At 46.7% G+C, this 22,704-nt stretch overlaps 1 protein-coding gene across 1 annotated transcript; it reads right to left on the minus strand.

Annotated features, from left to right (window-relative positions):
- Positions 1 to 3,124: 3,124 nt before the first annotated feature.
- GPR75 (G protein-coupled receptor 75) lies at positions 3,125 to 7,558 on the minus strand. Its single transcript, XM_075925475.1, has 2 exons — positions 7,349 to 7,558; positions 3,125 to 6,950 (listed from the first exon to the last, which is right to left on the minus strand). The coding sequence occupies exon 2, from the start codon at positions 6,854 to 6,856 to the stop codon at positions 5,204 to 5,206; it is 1,653 nt and encodes a 550-aa protein (XP_075781590.1). The 5' UTR covers positions 6,857 to 6,950; positions 7,349 to 7,558; the 3' UTR covers positions 3,125 to 5,203.
- Positions 7,559 to 22,704: the final 15,146 nt, after the last annotated feature.

Genomic DNA, 22,704 nt, shown 5'->3' on the forward strand with positions numbered 1-22,704 from the left:
TGGTTTTAAATGTGCAAATGAAAGCCATCAAGACCAAGGGATGGATAGTATCCCATTATTTTTACAGATTCTGTTGTTCTCTCGCTTACCTTCAATGGAAAATTACCCAGTTAAACTGGTATCCTACCAGCTGAGATGATCACATACTGGCTACGTCTACACTGCAGAGTTTTTGCGCAAAAACGGCTGTTTTTGTGCAAAAACTCATGGCACATCCACACTACAAGTGTGTTTTTGCGCAAGAAAAAGTACAGTAGATCATCAGAAGACAGGGCTTTTTGTGCAAGAGTTATTCCTCTTTCTAAAAGGAATAAGCCTTTTTGTGCAAGAGCTCTTGTGCAAGACTTCTTGTGCAAGAAACCCCTATCGGAAAAAGCACAGGTGCTCTGATGGCCATTCATAGAATGGCCATCAGAGCTTTCTTGCGCAAGAGCATCCATGGCAGTGTGGACGCTCTCTTGCGCAAAAGCACATGGCAGTGTGGACGCGCTCTTGCACAAGAACTTTTGCGGAAGATCTCATCTGCAAAAAGTTCTTGCGCAAGAAGCTTGCAGTGTAGACATAGCCTCTGAGACCAACCACATAAAGGACAAACAAGGTTGTTCTCAAGTCTTAAGTTGATCACCCAGTCATTAAGGTGTTAGAGCACTGGAAACACCCTTGATGGCTTTCATTTGCACATTTAAAACCATGCACCATTTCATACTCCATATTTCTAACTTTACATACATTTTGTTGCTTTCCACTGGACTCCCTCCAATTTGTCCACATCTTTTCTGTAATAGGGGGCCAAAACTAGACGCAATATCCGAGATTTGGCCTCACCAAGAGTCATGGCGGGCTGGACACAAATATTAGACAGACCAGATCCGGTCCACAGGTCATATTTTGCCCACCCCTGCCTTAAACTCAGAGCTCTTCTCCAGAATGTCTGCTTTGATTGCCATTTGATTTTCTTCTGCACTTACACTTCTGCCTAATTTGGCTCTCATGAATTCACTTGGCATTTGAGAGATTTCTCCATGCTGTGAACAAGAAAATTTTTTATTGGTGAGTTATCTTTTTAAATTTTCAGAATTTCTTGGAGAATCCATCCTCTGCAACTGTGTGCTCTGTTTCTGTGTTGAGTTTAATAGGTTTGGGGATGTGGGTGCTGATGAAGGCAAATTGCTTTGCTATTCCCTAAAAGCTCAGGCTTCAGATTACTATGTTATTTTGGCCCCTGATGGGTCTCCTCTCCAAATCTATTTTTCAATGCAGTCTATGAGAAATTGCCAAAATTATACCACTAGGTAGATAACCAATAAGGATTTACTGTATATCTTATGAAATAAATTAAACAACTGAAAATAATCTGGCTGTGCAAATATCTGATTAATATTGTTATTGTTTCCCCCCTAATTTCTTACTTTTATTTTACAGAGTATCCCATCTCAGACAATGGCTAGCACCAGATGTTTCAGAGGAAGGCAAAGTAGTGCCACACTTGGAAGATGTGGAATAATCTATCCTTTATCCTAACCCTTAACTCAAAAAATGATTTAAACCCTGAAGCGGGAAGTTTCATATCCTTTCCAAAAATGTCTTGACATTAACTAATATAACTCTGAATATTCTTATTACCCATATAAATGTCCAATCCCTCTTTGACGCTTGGACTCAATGACATTGGACAGTTCAGCTATGAATTCTCCAGTCTAATTCTGTGTGACAGTAAAAGGACAAGCCACTTTTCAGTTTCACCAAATGTCCTCATCTTGTGTTATAAAACAGAGAGAACAATAGTTCCAGATCTACCTTCTCTTTCAGTATTTTATATAATATTATCATGTCCTCTCTTATTCATTTCCTTCCTTTTCAATCTCTCTTAATATGAGTGGTCCATCTCCCTAACCATTCACATGTTGCATCTTGTCTCAGACTGTCATTTTTATGAAGTAAGCACCATGTTTTATTCTGTGTACAGTGTCTAGCATAATGGTGTCCTGATCTAATGAAGCTACTATAGTACAAATAAATAAGACATTCTTAAGATAAAAAATCACTTCTTTGTGATCACTAAGACTTCTGAGTCTTAAATTAAGGAATTACTTCCGAAAAGCACAGTAACATAACATATTTTCTAATTATCACATCCATACAGCTCCATAAAATGCTTTACTATTTACTATTGCGTAGGACAACTCATACTGGACAATCTTCTTATTGCAATTAAAAGTTCAGAAATTCTACATTTTATTATCTGACACTGCAAACATTTAAAAAAATATTAGGAATACAAAGTTATATCAGCAATTAACTTAAGAAAAAATATCACAAAATATTTTGAAAATATTTCAATTCCTTTGTGTCTTGGTGAAACATCTTGAGAAAGTAATAAAACTTTGGCCCTTCTGTTTTAGGGACAAATCCTTCTCATTTTACTCGTCACACAAATATTCAATATATTTACTTTTATGAGCAAAGTGATCGGGATTTAACCCTTAGTCACATTATAGAACTCACATGATTCAAAGCAAATGCATAATTTAAAGAACATAAACAAATCAATCACTGGACCTGATCTAGCAAACCTTGCACACTCAAAATTCCCAATGACTTCAGTTGGAGGTTTGGACATGCCAGAAATGCCAAACAGGAGATGTGCAAGTACATATAACACCTAATCCTGCAACCATTTCCCAGAGTTGGGGCTCAGTCCTAATATCCTTTCCCAAGAAAAACTGTCGTTTACTGAAGTCATTGGCTGTGTCTACATTGCACCCCTTTTCCGGAAAAGGGGTGCAGATGAGACAAGTCGGAATTGCAAATGCAGCGGGGATTTACATTTTCCCCGCTGCATTTGCATGAACATGGCTGCCGCTTTTTTCCAGCTTGGGGCTTTGCCGGAAAAAAGCGCCAGTCTAGACAGGGATCTTTCGGAAAATAAAGCCTTTTCCGAAAGGTCCCTTATTCCTCTTAAAATCAGGAATAAGGGACCTTTCCGGAAAAGGGGTGCAGTGTAGACACAGCCATTGTGTCTGAGAGCTGCAGGATCAAGACCATAGCATCATCTCCCCCCATACAAAACAATGTATAGGGCATCGTGGAAAGGAGTAACCCAAAGACAAAAAAACAAACATGAGACATTTTAATTAGTTATATTTTATCATCACTTTAGCAAGGACCATGTTATTCATTCACAGAGAAAAATATCTGGATAGCGAGAAAAGAACCACTGAAATTATTTCAACTATACATGTGATAGAAACTTGCTTAGATTGCTTATTGCAAGAACTTATGTTTAAGTTACTGATTATTACACTTTATTTTGTCTAAGAAAATTGTTCATTTAAATGACATTCTTCGATGGAAACACCGTAAAATAGTTTAGTTTCTAAAAAAGCCAGCTAAAACAATTCACATTACTACGAAAGGATGCTTTTCTTATTTCTAAATAGTAAATAATTTCCCTGGAACCCAACAGTTGGTATCTTTAATTTTGTTAATTAAAGGTACCAACTTTTTCAAACTTGGGTGGCTAAAATGAGGCACCCAAACTTTCAAATGGGTTAATTATTTCAGAGCTCCTGGGCTCCTGCTGAAGTCAACAGGGGTTCAGAGGTGTTAAACACTTTTGAAATATAGACTACTTATTTAAGTGACAGACTTTAAGAATACCAATTTGAACATTTTGGCTTCCGATATAATAGCAAAATCTTTATTTTAAAATTAAACCATCCTGTTTCAAAAGGGATTTGACATAATACACATGTTACAATAAAACTACTTATCGGTAATATAAAAATATTTAATGTCTACATTTTGTTCCTCATGTAGGGCTATAAATAAAATGCAGAAGTAGACAATCTGATTTAATGATAAATAATTTATCACTAGAATGTTTTTAAATGTTTTAGTAGATAAGAAAATCTGAAAAAAGAATAATATTATGTCAAGTATCAGAGGGGTAGCCATGTTAGTCTGAATCTGCAAAAGCGGCGAGGAGTCCTGTGGCACCTTATAGACTAACTGAGGTGTAGGTCTATACTGATGCATCTGACGAAGTGGATCTTTGCCCACGAAAGCTTATGCTCCTACACCTCAGTTAGTCTATAAGGTGCCACAGGACTCCTGGCCGCTTTTAATAATATTATGGTTACTTGGTAGTCCTTTTTCAGGTATTAGTCATTTCTACCCGCATTTGATGGCAATGTCATATCCTAATCCTCCAAATATATAAAGGCATAGACAAAATACAAACAACAACACTGCTCCTCAGGTAACAGTTTGTAAATTACAAAATTACATAGGCTATTGCATTAGCAAGAAATGCAGCACTGTGACATTGCAATAGTCATTTGTACCTCAAGTAAAACTTATAATTAGGCATTGTAAGTTAACTTTTATCAATTGAAAATCACTTCTCCATATGCCACTAAAATTGTATTTTATTAAACCAGTGCCTACAATAAGAGAAATTAAGATTACCATATAACAAGTTTCAATGCCTCTTGCAAAGATCATTCTGAATAGATAGTAATATACCATTATTTATGGCTAATGATGAGTCAAACCCTGGTCCCACTGAAGTCAGCGATAGTTTTCCACTGATTTCAATAAAGCCAGGAATTCACATTACCATAGAAAAATTAATCAGGCCACACCTATTATAGGAATATTATTCATTCTTTCAATGCCTACAATAAAACAAACTTTTTTACTTAGTTTATAAAAATAAATCCTTAAGCATCCACCCTATTCACTGGAAACACGGTTTTCCGCATTCTTAAAAATAGAGCAAATATATAACAAACCATAATGCTGGCAAAGTCTGTTTTTTTACATACTTTGTCACATGATATAAATTAAACCTACACTTTCCACATGTACAGTAGTCAGCATAAAATTTAATAACTAAAACACTCTAATATAACTCTAATGTATTCCAAGTACACTCTAATGTATTCCAAGTACAAAAGATGCCCTTTTAGTAATGACAAATTATAAAATTTTCAGGAAAATATCATGGAAACCATACTCTACTTCTTAGTTCATCTCTAAATCACCGAATATTAACAATAATAGTAATTTGTAAATTGGCAACTGTGTAGCAAAATCAGATATAATACTATACCTTGAGTTTAGAATAATCACAAGTAAAAATAAAAGGGAGACAGAAAACCAGATGAAGTTTGGACAAGTTTCTCTGACATACTCCAAGTTAAACTGAGGGGATAGGAATCTGCTTAGCTGAAGTGCTGTCATAATCTCTCACCAAGTCATTGGTGGTATGATAATGCATGGCAATATAGGATTTGGCAAATCCAAAAGTAGATTTCACTGGCTGTAAGCTATTAGGGGTGCTGACTTCTTGGGAAGGGCTGCTATTATAGATACTGTAATATGGTTCAATACGGGTATTCATGGGAGTTGAGCTGCTCTGTGCATAGTGCTGATGTCCAACAGAAGCCTTGGGACTCAACACACTTTCCTTAGAATGACTAGGACCACAAGCTTGGTCCACAAACTTTTTCTGAGGTTTTGGAGACAACATGTATGCTGAATTGGTTTCATGATGGGATGATTTGTTCCTGTTGACTTCCAAGCTCCCTTTGCCCATGGCTCGAAGCCTTGTCTTCTGCTTACAGCAGAAAAAAACAAGGGCTAAATACTGGAGACACCAAAGAACTCTCCTTCTAAGTCCGGCACTGTTACGGGAATATATAAAAGGATTTAATCCAGATTTGAAAAAAATTAAGGTAAATCCACACAACTCAAACTGGTAGAGGATGAAACCACCATTACTGGAAAGCACATCCTGCACCAAGGAGATCCCCAGGGGGACACAGCAAATTAAGACAGAGAGGACAATGACCACACATGTCACCACCGCTTTGGAGTCTTTAGCAGTGGACAAATTGACTGCAGATACCAGTTGGAGCCTGGTGGCTGTGGGAGCTGGCAGCTGGCTGAGATTCTTACTGTAGCCATGGGTCTGGATGTGCTGCAACTTGTTGTAGTTCTGGTTCCTGTATAAAGCAGGCACAGCACACTGCACCCCATCCACCGCTCCTGAAGCAGGAGGTCCAGTGAAAGGCTGTGGTCTGGAGGCATCTACTGTGATGATGGGGGGACATTTCCTCACTTGGGCATTTCTCCTCAAGGCCTGAGCTATCATGATATAGGAGACTGAGACCACAGTTACACAGCAGATGAAATCACTCACATACAAGTAGAGGATGATCTTCCCTTCGCCACTGATCAGGCTGGACATGGGGAGGCAGAGGCGTGACTTACGGGTTCTCAGGGTGGCCAAGATAGCTAAGGTGAAGCTTGTGACCCACAAGAGCAAGGTGAGAAGGAGGGTGCAAGGGAAGGAGGCATTTCGGTTGGGCTGCTTCCCTAGGACCATCCTGAGCCGATGCAAGGCTATCACAGCCACTGTCTTGAGAGACATGATGATGAAGCCAGAGCTGGTGAGGTGGAAAGTGAAGCAGAAAGCATCAGGAACACCATTCACAGAGTTGAAAAACAAGACAAAGGCAAACATGGGGGCAGTTACCCCACAAATGAAGAGGTCGCAGAAGGACAAGTTGAGGATCATAAAATCAAAGTTAGTCCTGAATTTCCTGAAGGCTGGGTCGAAGAACGACAAGAAGACAATGAGGTTGCCATAGGATCCCAGGCAGAAGATGATGGCCAACAGAAAGGTGCAGGTGACCAGCGTGGCTGTGTGGATGATCTCCTGGAGATCCCCCTGGAAAGAGGAAGAGGTGGAGTTCCCGCTCAGAGCGTGCAGCCGCTGTCGCGAGGTGTTGAAGGGATCCAGGAGCCTTTGGCTGGCCCAGTCCTGCAGCCTGTGTGTCAGGTTCATCTTCCCAAAAATAAACACCCCCCCACCCCCAATGGGGGAGTCCAGCGTCTCAACTCAACGGTGTGGGGCAGGGGGAGTCCATGGTGGGCGAAGCCTGTAAACACCCCGAAGAGAGAAAGTCAGAGCAGGGAGCTTAGCCCCCGCGGTCCGAAGTGCAGGTGTTCGGGAGGCGAGGGAGCTGCCGGGCTCTCACCTCGGCCCCGGCGGCTGGGACCCGCATTGGTTAAACCTCCCCTCGGCAAGGCCACAGCTCCCCCGGCCGCTGCGAGAAGGGCCAGGCCCGAGTCAGAGCCGCCCCCCCCCCCCGGCTCCGCAACGCGCACACGCCCGGGGGCACCCTGCCCTGCGCCGGGCATGGGAGTCGCTGCGGCCGGGGGAGCGGGGCCCGGACTCCCCGGGCGGGGGCAGCGCGCAGGGCCCCTGGCGCGCCCGGCACCGCAGCCTTCCCCTCGCCCGGCCGCCCGGCTGAGCCCGCCTGCGCAGCCCCCTCACCTCGCTGCGTGCGGCGCCTCTGCCCCGGCTGCTGCGGCGGCGCCGGCCTGGCCCCCCGGCGGCCCGGCTCGCTGGCGGGCGCGGGGCGGGAGCCCTCGGCGGCTGGGCTGGGGGACGGGCGGCTGCTGAAGTCATCGCCGACGTGCGGGAGCGATCAGTCCCCTCACTGCCACCTGCAGCCAGAGCCCGGCCGCGCTGCTCTCCCGGGCACGCACAGACTGACCCCCCCCCCTCCGCCTGCAGTGCCCGCTGCCCCCCCCGCCTGCAGTGCCCCCCCGCCTGCAGTGCCCGCTGCCCCCCCCGCCTGCAGTGCCCGCTGCCCCCCCCCGCCTGCAGTGCCCCCCCGCCTGCAGTGCCCGCTGCCCCCCCCGCCTGCAGTGCCCGCTGCCCCCCCCGCCTGCAGTGCCCGCTGCCCCCAACCGCACTGCCCCCCCCCCGCCTGCAGTGCCCGCTGCCCCCCCCCGCCTGCAGTGCCCGCTGCACCCAACCGCACTGCCCCCCCCCCGCCTGCAGTGCCCGCTGCACCCACCGCACTGCCCCCCCCCCGCCTGCAGTGCCCGCTGCCCCCACCACACTGCCCCCCCGCCTGCAGTGCCCGCTGCCCCCCCCGCCTGCAGTGCCCGCTGCCCCCAACCGCACTGCCCCCCCGCCTGCAGTGCCCACTGCCCCCCCCGCCTGCAGTGCCCGCTGCCCCCACCGCACTGCCCCCCGCCTGCAGTGCCCGCTGCCCCCAACCGCACTGCCCCCCCCGCCTGCAGTGCCCGCTGCCCCCACCACACTGCCCCCCCCCGCCTGCAGTGCCCGCTGCCCCCAACCGCACTGCCCCCCCCCGCCTGCAGTGCCCGCTGCCCCCAACCGCACTGCCCCCGCCTGCAGTGCCCGCTGCCCCCAACCGCACTGCCCTCCGCCTGCAGTGCCCGCTGCCCCCAACCGCACTGCCCCCCCACCTGCAGTGCCCGCTGCGCCCAACCGCACTGCCCCCCCGCCTGCAGTGCCCGCTGCCCGCAACCGCACTGCCCCCCCGCCTGCAGTGCCCGCTGCCCCCAACCGCACTGCCCCCCGCCTGCAGTGCCCGCTGCCCCCAACCGCACTGCCCCCCGCCTGCAGTGCCCGCTGCCCCCAACCGCACTGCCCGCCGCCTGCAGTGCCCGCTGCTCCACAACCGCACTGCCCCCCCGCCTGCAGTGCCCGCTGCACCCCAACCGCACTGCCCCCCCCCGCCTGCAGTGGCCGCTGCTCCACAACCGCACTGCCCCCCGCCTGCAGTGCCCGCTGCACCCTCACTGCACTGCGCTGCACCTCAACTGCACTGCACTGCACCTCAACCACACACTGCAGTGCACGCTGCACCACAACCACACACTGCACTCCCACCGCATGCTGTACCATAACCGCACTCTGCACTCCCACTGTGCATTGCAGCACACCTGCACACTATATTTTGCACCATACTGCAACCACATACTGCATTAGAACCACATACCAAACCCCCACTGCACAATGCAATGCATCACAACCACACACTGCACCTCTATTGCATGATGTAATGCACCTTGCACAACAACCAGATAATGCACCACCAATGCACTTCCATCACACTGTGTAATGCTACTTGCACCACAACCACAACTGCAATGCATACTGTACCACAACTACATGCTGCAACACACATATTGTGCCATCACCATATACAATACTACTGTTGCACACCGACCCTGCACCACTGCCACATGCAGTGTACCATCTCTGTATCCTACACCACCGCACACATTGCAATACAATTGTGTGTATGCATATGCACTTATACTGCACTACAACAGTCCCTGCATATATACATATTGCACCACAACAATGCACACATTGGAATGCACATTGCAACACCACAGCACACACTCGTACAGACAGTGCGTGTCAATCACACACAGATCTACAAATACAGCAATCTAGCCTCACAAAGCCATACAGACAAATACTCTATGATATATAGAATGACGATCACACACGGCCTCATCACGTGACAACATAGCCATACGAATCAGTAATACAAAAGAGGCTCTGTCACAAGTCACTGTAACATAGCCATATAAGACAAGACACAACTACACACAATAAGGAAAGAGTCATCATCCCTGCATCTACCACAGAGAGCAATGCAACATACAAATAGCAACACAGAAGAAGCACTGCTATCACACACACATACATTCAGTGACACAAGACAAAACAAAACACATCTCCAGACTGCAGGGAGTGTGACAGCAACACTCACACACTGCTAGCGACATGGCGATGCACAAAATGCTACAGCAACAAAGTCTTTTAAAGGCACACAGCATCAGATCACAGCAGCCCTCTCTTACCCTCATGCAAGCTATGACTATGATAGACCCTATGAAGCCTCAAGACTGGCAATTTTGGGGGAAAGCCTCCCTGTCCTGTGGAGAGCGAGCACAATACGGTGGGGCTGTCTGTCTCCTTGTTACCTGGTGGTACGGCACCAATCAGTAAGGGGCCTAGGCAGTACTGTAAAAATGAAATACTAATGTAGCAGCTGGAGCGAGGTTGCCTGCTACCCTTTGACGCACTCTGTCATGTGATCCTGCAGTTCTAGATGACACAGTGTTAAAAATGGGCCACCTGAAGCCATTCACGGAGGAGAGGGAAAAGGAGCAAAAGAGTTCAGTCACTCGACTGTTCCTTCCTGGCCTGTGAGCAATAAGGATTGGCTGTTGCCCCTACTTCTCCCCCTCTCCATCCCTCTGGGGAGAGACACGGGGAGGGGAGGGGCGGCGAACAGACCCTTGGAGCTACCCCACCACCTGTTCCATCCTGGAAGGAGAAGATGGGATCTTGCTGTAGCCCCTCCTGCAGCCTGGGAGAGGATGGTGAAGCACCATAGGAAGAGCAGAGGTGAAGGTTGGCAGGGGTTAGAGTTAGAGCACTGTTAGCAGAGGCCAAAATCCCCTTACTCGGTATATTTGGGGTACTGGCAGCACTAATTGTTTCTCTCACACAAGATGGGCAGAAGTTGTTGAAAAAAAAAAACCAGATCAAAACTCCACAATGTAGTAATTTTTGTAAAAAAAAGTCTCATAAATTTGGAGTCCAAGTTCATGACTTTTGAAGATCCAACTCATAATTTGTTCTCTCTTGTACTTGGTAATACAGGTTGTCCCCGACTTATGAATGAGTTACCTTCCAAACACTTGGTCGTAACTCGATCTGTTCATAAGTCAGAACCCATTCATTTAAATGTGACCGCGCTGTTCATAAGCGCAGATCGCGTTCGTAACTCAGGGACCAGCTTAATGGGAGGTTGGTCGTAAATACAAACAGTCGTAAGTCAACGCGTTCCTAAGTCGGGGACGACCTGTAGTGAATCCTGTTGCCTCAGCCCCAGTTAGCTTTCTAGTCTTGATACAACTACAGTGTCCCAACAACTACTCAGTTGCCTTGGCTAGCGGTGCAAAAGGAAAAGGGGGAAAAGAGCTGTTAGGAACAGAAACAGTACAGCTGGCATCTGCTAAGGGGGCGGGGGTAGGGGTCACTCTGCAAATGTGGGGTATGTCTGCAAAAAAAGATTTAGTCATGACCTATGTGAGCTGGGCAAGGTTAAAATAGCAGTGAAGACACAGCAACTCCTCTTGTAACTCTCGTTAGCAGCTCACAGTAAACCCAAAGGGGCAGCCTTCTGTTGAACTCAACCTGCTAACCTGAGTGAAAGCTGAAGTGCTGTGTCCTTCCCGCTATTTGAACCCAAGTCAGCTAACCCAGCTTAAGAACATGCCTTTTCTACAGTGCAGACATACCCCAAGGCTATGTCTACACTCGCGGCTTCTTGCGCGAGTCATATGCAAATGAGGCTAAGCGTGGAATATCGCCGAGCCTCATTTGCATACCTAATGAGCCACCTTTTTTTCAGAAGAGGCTCTTGTGCAATAAGGAGCATCTATACTGCCCCTTCTTGCGCAAGAAAAACCCTCTTGTGCAATGCCGTTACACCTATTACTTTTCAGGAAGAACGGCATTGTACAAGAGGGTTGTTCTTGCGCAAGAAGGGGCAGTGTAGACGCTCCTTGCGCAAGAGCCTCTTCTGAAAAAAATGCTGGCTCATTAGGTATGCAAATGAGGCTTGGCGATATTCCACGCTTGCCTCATTTGCATATTACTCGCGCAAGAAGCCGCGAGTGTAGACATAGCCCAAGTATCTGCCTCAGATGGGGCTATGCATGTTGGTGGGGAGGGGGGCGGTGAGCCTATAGGAATGAACCAACTGGATACCCTTCCCTCCTGCCAGGCTGAGGTGGAGGGAGAGGTGTGGACAATGCTGCATTACCATGTTCAGCCTCCACTAGTGGAGGGCTCCATAATATAGGTGAACAGGAAAAGGGCAGTAAGCTCAGAGGAATGCTAGCTGATAAGGGGCAGAGTGTGAGCTGGAGCAGCTGGCTTGTGGCTCTAGCCTTAGAGCTGAGACATAGATGCTGGAGTGAGGAGGGTGCTGCTACACACTTTGGCTTGGAGTGGTTTACAGTTTGGTTCAATGGCTCATAGCACTTCCATTATACACATTGTTCCTGCAATCCTGTGCTGGGCAGAGACGCAAAACTGGGACTACCAAGGGCAAGCTAGGCAGGGAAGCAGCCTGATCCTGCAGTTGTCGTGGCAGCGGCATGAGAGCAGGAGGCCTGCAATTACATGGGTAGCAGGAAAGGTTAGTGTAGAAGGCCCTATTTAAGGCCCTTTTCCAGTTACAGCCCTGTACTCAATTGGAAGCTGGGCTAGAAACTATGTGTTGATTTTTGTTGTAACCATTGATATCTTTAGGATATTTCCACTTCCTCCTTTTGCTTGCCCAGCCAAACAACCCTGTTACTTACTTGAACTACTTGAGTATTAATGGGAACACCTGAGAGCTGGAGCCAATGGAACAGCTGTTTTTAATCTGCAGCCCAATTAGCAGTAGCTGCAGTCCTGCCCTGTGCTTAAAAAAAAGAAAATTGGCACCCTGGTGCAAGGGACCAGGCTGGGGCTAGGCACTGCTGAGGGCATCAGCTCAGGGCGAATTGCCCAAAACCAGAGCTACTTACAGCCCTCAACTGGAAACCTTTCCCAAATAGGCCACAAACCAGTCACACAGAGTGCATCAGCTGCCAATCTGGCCAGCAGGAAACCTCACAAACAAAACCCCTCAGACACTCCAGCTTTCCCTGTGCCACAATCAGCCCCAGACCTTTCACACAGGTGAGCGGCTATAAAACTGGTTCTCACCAACTCCAAACAGAGCCTTCTGGTCCCAAAGAACCAGCCATAGTCCCAGGCCAATGTACACTTTAGATCTTACCCACAAGAGCATGCTGGGCGAGTCCTTTAGAATCTAAAATCTAAAGGTTTATTAATAAAAGAAAGAAACATTTGAGAGTGAGATTGTTAAGGAGAATACATTACATACATCAGTCCCCAAGTTCTTGATGCAGCTCTTAGCAGAGATGTTACAAACAGGAGTGGTCTGAGGCCGGCTGCGGCAGCTGGCACCCCAGGCGGAATGCATGATTGGCGCTCCCGCCTGCAGGGCTGTCAATGGACTGACATCATCATCGGGCACCCCATGATGACCCGGGCAGCGGCGCCCTAGGCAGCAGCTGAGTCCGCCTATAGTCACAGGCCACCCCTGGTTACAAACTGCTAGCTTAAAAGTATCTAGTTCACATCCTGTGTCAGGATGGGTCAGCAATCCTTCCGGCTCTCTGTCCCTAGCAACGATGCATCTGCAATCAGGAGCAAGACTGAAGACAAGATTGAGATGGCTTCATGGGATTTTTATATTCCTGGTGTCTCCCAAACTGGAGCTGGTCACAGGATCAAGTGACCTGTCTGTGTTTCACATGCAAGTAGTCATTATGCACTGGCTGGTCTGCAGGCTTCCAGACACATTCCTCAGGTGTGTATTGGCCACTCTGCGAGCCATTGTCCATGCAGCGGTGTTAGTTAGCACAGCCATTCACTGAACAATCCTTCCTCACAATAGACAGCCCAGGCCCATTGCTCCCTCCCAGACAGAGAACATTTACAATACAAGAACAGAGGCCATACTCATAACTTCACATACAAAAATCATACAAGTATCTGAGTATCATAGAATCAATAGAGCACAAGCTTCCATTTGACACCTCATATGGCCCACTTTGTACAGAATTTGGGGGCAAACACTACCCGTGAATGCAACAGTGATTGGGCTGCTCACTTTAAAATCCAATAATGTGACACCTGGTCTGGCAGAGGGTAGAGCTGGCTGAGAGGGAAACACCATCTTGTAGCCTTCATGAGCACTCCTGCCAGCAGGAGGCTGGTAAGTGCCACAGGGAATGAGAGAGTGGGTGTGTGGTAGGTTGGAGAGGGGTAACTCTGTGCAGTGAAGGGGCGGAGGGCACTAGGAATCAGAGTTTTGAGGTGGGACTCCACTTTTGGGGGTGGGTCCATTGTCTGGCCCCACACTGCAGGGTCCAGGTCCATCTACTGGCTGCTTGTCCCCATGTGGTCCTGGGTCTGGCTGCCTGGTCAGGGAGCAATTCTGTAAGGGAGCAGGCAGCCCAGCCCCTCGTGGCAGAGTCTGTGGGTTCTACGGTCCAGCTGGCTGGCCACGCAGGGGGTCCTGCAGTCCAAAGTCAGGACCTGCTGCAGGATCTGGGGTCCAACTGCCTGGTTCCACAGCATGGGGTGCGTGTCCTGGCTGCCCAGCTCAACGCCCAGAGCTCTGATTCCATTCTTGCTCTGGGTGGGGGTGGAGGTGTCGGACATGGGGGACTGTGGGGACGTTTGGCAGGGCTGCGCTGTGGTTCTTAGCTTATGGTTCAGGCAACACATTGTGGGCTGCATATGTGGCCTGCTAGGGGAGCTGGTAGCTTCCATGGGCCTCTGGTCAAGGTGTGGGGAGCACAGCTCTGCAGCCCCAAAAGGGGCAGGGCCTTGTGTGGAAGGGGCTGGACTGCAGCACTGCCTCCTGCCCTCAGAGCACTGCTCTGCAGGCTCCAGCTGCAATTTAAACCTGCCACTGCTGTAGTAGAAGTGGCAGTGACCCTTTAAATCGCTGGGCCTGAAAGCAATTGGCCCGTACCCCCTGTCAGCGGGCCTGTGGCCCACACTGATGACCAGGTTGAGAACCACAGCGATAGAGCCTGGTGCTTATAGCACTTGCCCCTGCGCCCATGGTACACAAAGTAGAAATGAGTCCCTAGAACAGTCTCTCTCAAAGTGGGCTGCAGCCCCACTCTGGGAAACAGGCCAGTGGGCCGCTCCGGTTCGTTTATGAACAGCTCCACTCCCACTGGCCGTGGTTTGCTATTTGCAACCAAGGGAAGCTGCGGGAAGTGGCATGGCCCAGGCCACTGCTTCCTGTGGCTCCCCTTAGTTGCAAATAGTGAACCACAGCCAATGGGAGCCACGTGGCTGCGGAGCCATGAAGTAAAGAAACTGGAGCAGCCTGTTAGCAGCTTTCTCAGAGCAAGCCCACAGCCCACGTCGAGAAACACTGGCCTAGAAGGAAGTGGTGTGCACAGCCCTATCAACAGGAGGAGCAAATGGGGCAGTTGTCCTGAGGCCTCGTGATTCAAAGAGACCCGGGGCTCTAGCCTCAGTGGCAGCGGTGGGATCTTCGGGCTGCCTAGTGAGGTGGGGGCATCATGCAGCCCACTCCAGGCAGTGTTGGGGAGGGAGGCCATGGTTCAGGTGACATTGAGGGTCAGCTACCTTTGTCCCTACCCCTTCTGCCCTCAGGCCCACCCCCCTCCTTACCCAGGGGCCCGGCGTGGCTGTCGGCTCCCCTGGGTGTGCGCAGTATTCAGAACAGCCTCCTGCAGCAGACTGAATGGGCTTCACCTCTGACCGTTGCCATTATTATCTGCAAGTTTCTACGCAGCATGATACACTCTCTCTTCTTCTGTCTAGGGCTATGCAGGTTTTCCTCCTTGCTTTCTGACAGAAAGTCTCCTGTTGTTTCTAATAGCCTGTGGGAACACTTGGTTTACATTCCTGTGTGTTTGAACTCTGGGGTAAATAAGTATCTTTCCCCTTCAATCTCGTCTCTGTCACTTTGCATGGGCCTGCACTGCATTGGTTTCCCCCGGTTACCATCTCTAGTTTGCGTTCACTAATTGCTATGGTGATTCTATTTTCCCAAAGAGAAAATGGGACACCACTCAGACTGGCCCAACCCCTGCTCTCCGCCCTCATGTGCATGGCCAACCTGGGCCTGAGAGGCTGTCCTGAGCTCTTTCTCCTGTGGCCTGGCTCATGCTGCTCTCCCAAGCTCAACTTCTCATCTGGGGCTGGCATTGCCAGTTGCCCTCCCCTGGTATTTCTCTGTGCTCCACTAGGAGTCGGACCCACTTTTTTGACAAAAACTCTTGTGAACTGATCATCTGGCAAGTGCAAATGGGACAAATGTCCCATTTGCAAAAAATGTTGGTACAGCTGGGACAGAGCTTAAAAAAGGGACTGTCCCTGCCCAAAAGTGATATATGGTCACCTGACTGATTGTGTACTTGATAAGCGTCTGGCCTGGGCTTGCACGATTACCTTGGTGAAGCAGTGTGACAATTTTGGAAGGGATCTTTAGCATCTTAGATGTTTGGTTTTGATCTTTTCTTCCCACTGAGTGACTCATATTGTTGTCTCTATCTCAGCATCATAACAACAGTCAAACGTACAGTCTCACAGTCAATGCCTGTCTCAGCCACACGCACAGTCTCTGTCAAAGATCTCCCTGCTCACACACAGAGGGCAGCTCCATAATTCCGGGCTGCTTGTGAGAATTGTGCTATAGAGTGCAATGCAGGCTACATGTCAGTTGCCATTGGAAACTCACAGGGTGCACATGCTAGAAGTTTTCCTGAGGGGAAAGACAAGTCAGTTAAGACAGCCTGAGGAAGTTTTTCTTGGAGTGAAATCCAAGTCCTAAGCTCATTAGGAGAGTAGAATAATAGCTGGATATTTAGTATGAAGGCTCATCTGTCCCTGAATAGTGGTGTGGGAGGACTGCTGAGCGGATAACACAATATCATCTACTGTTCTCAGGTCATATGTTGTTGTGGGTAACAGAACCCTGAGTGTAGTTAAGTTCAATTGCTTAGAGCAGTGGTTCCCAAACTTTTCAGCATCACGCCCCCCTTTCTGATTTTTGAAAACCTCATGCCCCCTCCTCCCCAAAAAAACTTGTTGATCAAAAAAAAAAAGGAACTGAGTAGGGCAGCAAAACTTGATGGGAGGATTGGGTTGCCTCATGCCCCCCCCTGGAATTTCTTCCATGGCTTAGAGCATGGCTATACATACTGATGAGCCAAAGTAACTGGTTAGTTTTTGGTTTTGTTTTTGGTTTGGTTTTTTGGTGTTATTACATGCATTAGCTCATGAGGGTGCACAGCTAGGAACTTCAGCACTAAAACAGTGGAGAGACCCTCTGCTTACTGCGTTAAAACAATTCTGCTGTTTTAAACCGGGATGCAGAGAGACTACCAAGTATGTCTCACCCCAGAGCAGCACTTCCCTTTTCCCTTCTATTTTCTTGTATCTTTCAGGTATGAACTCTTTTTCATAATGGAAGCATACATTTTCCCCAATTGGTTTTTAAACATTTCCTCCTCCTTCTCTTGGGCCACCGAGCCCGAGACGCTAACAGCAGGAAGTTTTACAGGGTACCAGGAGATAAGGTATTGAGGCAACTTTCGGGTAGCTGAAGGACTTCAGGCATGTGCTTTCCAGTACACAATGTCGCCTGTTACTGCTTATTCTGATGTGGTTCCATTCCACGTTACTTTAGCCTGGAGTTTCCAGAATGCAAATTTCACTTCTTACTGTATTTTCACGTGACGGTTGAATTCTTCTTTCAAGCTGGCTCAATTTTCTATTCTTATTTGGTGTGTCTAACATACCTTTATTTCATAAAGACCTGTTAGAGTTTTATCTGATTCATCCCTATCTTGCAGAGATCACTTCATTTACTTAGAAGAACAATAATATAACATTGTTTTCAAAGCACCACGCGCAGTATTACTAGAGAGCCACTGAAAAGGCTCCTCAGCCCTGTGTAAAAAGTCAAAAATAGGGTAAGTTGATGGCAATTAAAATTTAATTTATTTTGCTGTCTGTTCTAAAGGAGCACTATCCTGTGCTGTGTAGCCACTTGATGGGCTAGTAATTAGAGTCTTGCAGGCTCTCAGGATCCCTTCGTTCATTCTGAGGGTAGAAATAGAATAGCAAAGTTGAGGCCAGGATTATCTGACATGATGGATCCTGCATTAACACGCAGTCCCACGTCCTCAAGGGCATACATGCTGGTAGAGAGCCGTGAACACACCAGTGCTGTCACTAGTGCAGATCACAGAGCTGTCCTAAGCAATTTCTCAGTAAACTGTTAAACATGTTTCTGCCACCCAAACCACATCTCATGCAGAACTGACTCCTGTCCATCACGTCACCTCTGTACAGGTGGTTTCTGGATTTATGGGAGGGGCAGTGACACATCCCACGCTTAACTGACTTGGTTTTCATAAAAGAGATGTGTATCTATGTGTAGGGCTCTATCAAATTCACAGTCCATTTTGGTCATAGGTTTTAAAAAATAATAAATTTAACCATTTCAGCTATTTAAATCTGAAATTTCACAATGCTGTAACTGTAGGGGTCCTGAAGGAGTTGTGGAGGGGTTGCAAGGTTGTTGGGGGAATTGCAGTACCGTTTACTTCTGTGATGACTCTGCCTTCTGAGGCTATGTCTACACTGCAGGTATTTGTAAAAGGAGGTTTACAGGATCTTGTGCAAAAGGTGTTTTTTGCGCAAAACGAACCCGTCTACACTCCTTGTTATTGCGCAAAAACCTCTTGCGCAAAAAGCATCAGCAGACAATATGCATATGACGGTGTGACAAATGCTAATGAGCACTTCATTAGTATACTCTCTGCCGACAAATACCTGCAGTGTAGACATAGCCTGAGCTGGGCGGCTGGAGAGTAGTGGCTGCTGGCTGGGAGCCCAGCTCTGAAGGCGAGCTGCCACCAGCAGTAGCAGAGAAGTAACGATGGACTGGTATGGTATTGCTACCAGTTGGTTCCTGCAGAACTGGGCATTTAGTCAGCAGCTGCCAATCTCTGGCTGCCCAGCTCGGAAAGCAACTGCACAGCAGAAAGGATGGCAATACCGTGACTCCTCCCCTCCCCACAATAAGCTTGTGATCTCTCCTGTAACTCCCTTTTGGGTCAGTTTGAGAAATGCTGGTGTCCCCTGTGAAATCAGATGGATTAAAAGCACACAAAAGACTAGATTTCAGGGGGAAAGGGGAGAAGAAGAGGAGACCAGATTTGATGGTTCATGACGCATTTTTTCATGGCCATATATTTGGCAGGACTGTATGTGTGTGAGAGAGAAAGAGAACTTCAGTCTCCAGCCCCCCAGTTCTTATTGCAGAAAGGGAGGCAAACTGCTTGTGTCTTTCAAGACTAGAGATCAGTTTCCATCAAGTAACATTTTCAAGGCTCTTGTAAGGAAAAAGACTAGCCATGGCCTTTTTTAAAGCAATGACAGCAGAACTTTTGTTATAATTCTAGCTGTTTTTACTCCACTCCATGGCTACTCTCAGATAGCCACATGCCTAAAAATGTGTTCACGCAACACCAGGCACCACATCTACAAATCAGGATTGGATTTTTTTAAAGATATGCTCCGGGAATTATTTTGCTGAAGTTCTATTACCAGTGTTATACAAGAAGTCAGACTGGACAATCACAATTTGTCCCTTCTGGCCTTGGATTCTTTGAATCTACAAATCCAGTCATTGGTTCCCCCTCCCCAAATTTCCTCTATTTCCCAGCATAATCAGAATGACCATATCTCAGTGAACCAGATTGCAAGGGCCATACAGGTTCATTTGTGTTCGTACTGTCTTTTTGTGGGTTCTGAAGTAACAGGCATGCTGCACATTCTCATCAGCATATTGGGTAGACAAAATCATTGGTGAGCATCTTGATAGCTGTAATAGTGTTATGACTCTTTTCCCTGGCAGTTGTCCATAGATTGTCGTGTTCAAAGTCTTGGAAAGCTCTGAGTATTATTGTGTGTCGCCATTTTGTTTAATTTGATGCCATCCTCTCGAAATCATCCAGTTGTATTGCACCAAAGCGTATGCTGTTCCTGATACTCTCCTTATAGTGCTTTCTGGGTGGCCTTGATTCCAATGTCCTTGTGCCGGTTCCCCTCTTGCGCAAGAGCCGTTTTTCCTGAAAAAATGAGGAAGAACGGCTCTTGCGCAAAAACGGTTCCTAATTAATTATGCAAATGAAGCATGAGAATATGCTAATCTGCACTTCATTTGCATAGACTTTTGCGGAAGAGGGAAGCTGTGTAGACATAGCCCCAGAGTCTTACCTCATTGCAGAGAAAAGTTCTGGAAGGGAAGTCAACAGGAAAAGCCAGTGCCTTTCCTTGCTGCCTCCTCCAGGCCAGAATCTCTCACTACCACATGTAGCTCCACACAACAGTGTGAATGCAGTCAGTTTTGTATTGTGCTGGGTAGTTACGTGTACCGTAAGTGCTGCTGCAAGTGTAAACACAGCCTAGGATACTTTTGAAAATAGGAACCTCTCATCTTTAACAAAGAATCCACCTCTATTCCGTGAAGGGTCTTGCGAAAGAGATGTGCAGGGGGACTACTCATGGGAGTGATCACTACTGCACATGAATAAAGGTTACAAACTTGGGACCCTGATGTCTGTGAAGTGCTTTGAGAGTCTTAGATGGAAGGTGCTATGGGATTAAATAACCTAGACCGTAATGATTGTAATTCTGTTGAATTAGAAGTGATGCTTTAGTCCTCCAGTGTAAAATGCAGCTGGACCCTTTGTTTTATTGTTTTTCTGTTTCTAAATAAACCCAGTAAGGAATCCTATAACTTACGGAACTAAAAAAAACAACAGCCAAACATGGCTTGCCTATCAGCTAGTTGAAAACATAAGAACGGCCATGCTGGGGTCAGACCAAAGGCTCAGCTAGCCCAGTATCCCGTTTTCTGACATCCTATTGTCCAGTCTCAGCTTCTGGCAGTCAGAAGCTTAGGGGATACCCAGAGCATGGGAATGTGTCCCTGACCATCTTGGCTATTAGCTATTGATGGATATAGTCTTCATGAACTTATCTAATTCTTTTTTTAAAATTCAGTAATGCCTTTGGCCTTCACAATATCCCGTGGCAACGAGTACCACAAGTTGACTGTGTTATGGGAGATCGTTCATCTTATGTACGTTTTAAACCTGGTGTCTATTAACTTCAACTTCATTAGGTGACCCCTGCTGCTGCTTGTGTTATGTGAAGAGATAAACAACACTTCCTTATTCACTTTCTCCATACCATTTGTATGTTGACAGACTGAGTCATATCCCCCACCTCACTCATCTAACCAAACTCACCCAGTCTTATTTCTCTTCATATGGAATCTGCTTCACACCCCTAATCATCTGTATTGCTTTATATCCCCTTTTAATGTATCATTTTGAGATGGGGCAACCAGAACCGCATTCAGTATTCATAATATGGATTTATATACATGTACTGTCATTGTGCTATTTTCTACAGTATTGTCTGTCCCTTTATTCCACCACACGCTGAGCAGATGTTTTCAAAGAACTATCCACAATGACTCACAGATCTCTTTCATGTGTGGTAACAGCTAATTTAGACCCCATCATTTTGTATGTATAGACGGGATTGTGTTTTTCAATGTGCATTTTATCAACAGTGAATTTCATCTGGCATTTTGTTGCACAATAACCCAGTTTCATCAAATTTCTGGGTACCTCTTCACAGTCAGCTTCAGATTTAAGTATTTTGAGTAATTTAGTATCACCGGCAAACATTGCCATGTCACTATTTACTCCTTTTTTCTAGGTTATTTATGAATATATTAAACAATACTAGTACCAGTAGAGATTCCTGGGGCCAATTTCCCTTTAATCTTTTCCATCCATGTGTGGATTTTTTCAATTGATGTGCAGAATCAATTTTGTTATGTGCACCAAGTCATGTGTGAATGTGCACCACTAGTAGAAATACAAACTTAGCTGTGGGCGCCCTGCTATTTAACTGGGCAGCATTGGAATCTCTCCTGAGCAGCCCAAGCATCCCAGGCTTATAGGAAACACTGCTGGGGGATACCACTATGTACCTCTCTCCCTTCTGAAAATCAACCATTTATTCCTGCCCTTCGTTTCCTATCTTTTAATCACTTTCTAAGCTGCGAGAGGACTTTTCCTCTTACCCCATTACTGCCGACTTTCCTTAAGAGCCTTTGGTGAGGGACTGTAGTGAGCAGAGTGGCCACCCAATGACTCAGAGGGGGAGGGGCCTCTGAGTGAGCCCTGGTGGGCAGAGTCCTTCCCCCAACCGGACTACATGGACCTTGTCAAAGACTTCCTGAAAGTCCAAGTATACTACTTGTACTGGATCACCTTTGTCCACATGTTTGTGGCCTCAGATTTGTCACCTAAAAATGTCTTCAGTGTGGGAACTTCCATCACCTCTTCAGCGAAAACCAATACAAACACTTAATTGATCTTCTATGTAATGGCCTTGTTTTTCTTGAGGGATCCATTAGCATTTTGATTGTCCAGTGGACCCTTTAATTATTTGGTTGGATTCCTACTTTTGATATACTTAAAGTGTGTTAGTTTTTGTGTCTTTTCCTAGTTGCTTTTCAAATTCTTATTTGTCCTGCTTAATTATTCTTTTACATTTCACTTGTCAGAGTTCATATTCCTTTGCAGTTTACTCACTAGGACTTAATTTTTTAACAACAGTCATCTTTTTGTTCGACTGTTTTTTAACAGTCATCTTTTTGTCTCCAGTGGCCTCTTTTATTCTGCTGTTTAGCCACGGTGGCATTGTGGTATTTTATTTGGTCCTCAAACTTTTTTTTTTAGGAGTATATGTATAGTTTGAGCCTTTATTGTATTTTGAAAAAGTTTCCATGTGTGTCACTTGTAATTGCTTCTTTTAATTTCAATTTTTCTTGCTTCCTCATTATTGTGTGGTTCCCTTTTTTTGAAGTTAAATTCTACTGTGATGAGTTTTTTGGTGTTCTCCCCTACTCCCCCTCCCCCAAGGATGTTAAATTTAATTACATTATAACCACTATTACAAATCCATTCAGCTATATCAACTGTTGGACAAGATCCTGTGCACCACTTAAGACTAAATCAAGAATTGCCTCTTCTCTTACGGGTTCCAGGAGTAGCTGCTCCAAGAAGTAGTTAATAGTGTCGAGAAATTTTATCGGTGCACCCCTTCCTTAGATGACATGTTCCCAGGCAATATGA

The sequence above is a fragment of the Pelodiscus sinensis genome, chromosome 3 (genome assembly GCF_049634645.1).
Source record: "Pelodiscus sinensis isolate JC-2024 chromosome 3, ASM4963464v1, whole genome shotgun sequence".
Taxonomy (NCBI): domain Eukaryota; kingdom Metazoa; phylum Chordata; order Testudines; family Trionychidae; genus Pelodiscus; species Pelodiscus sinensis.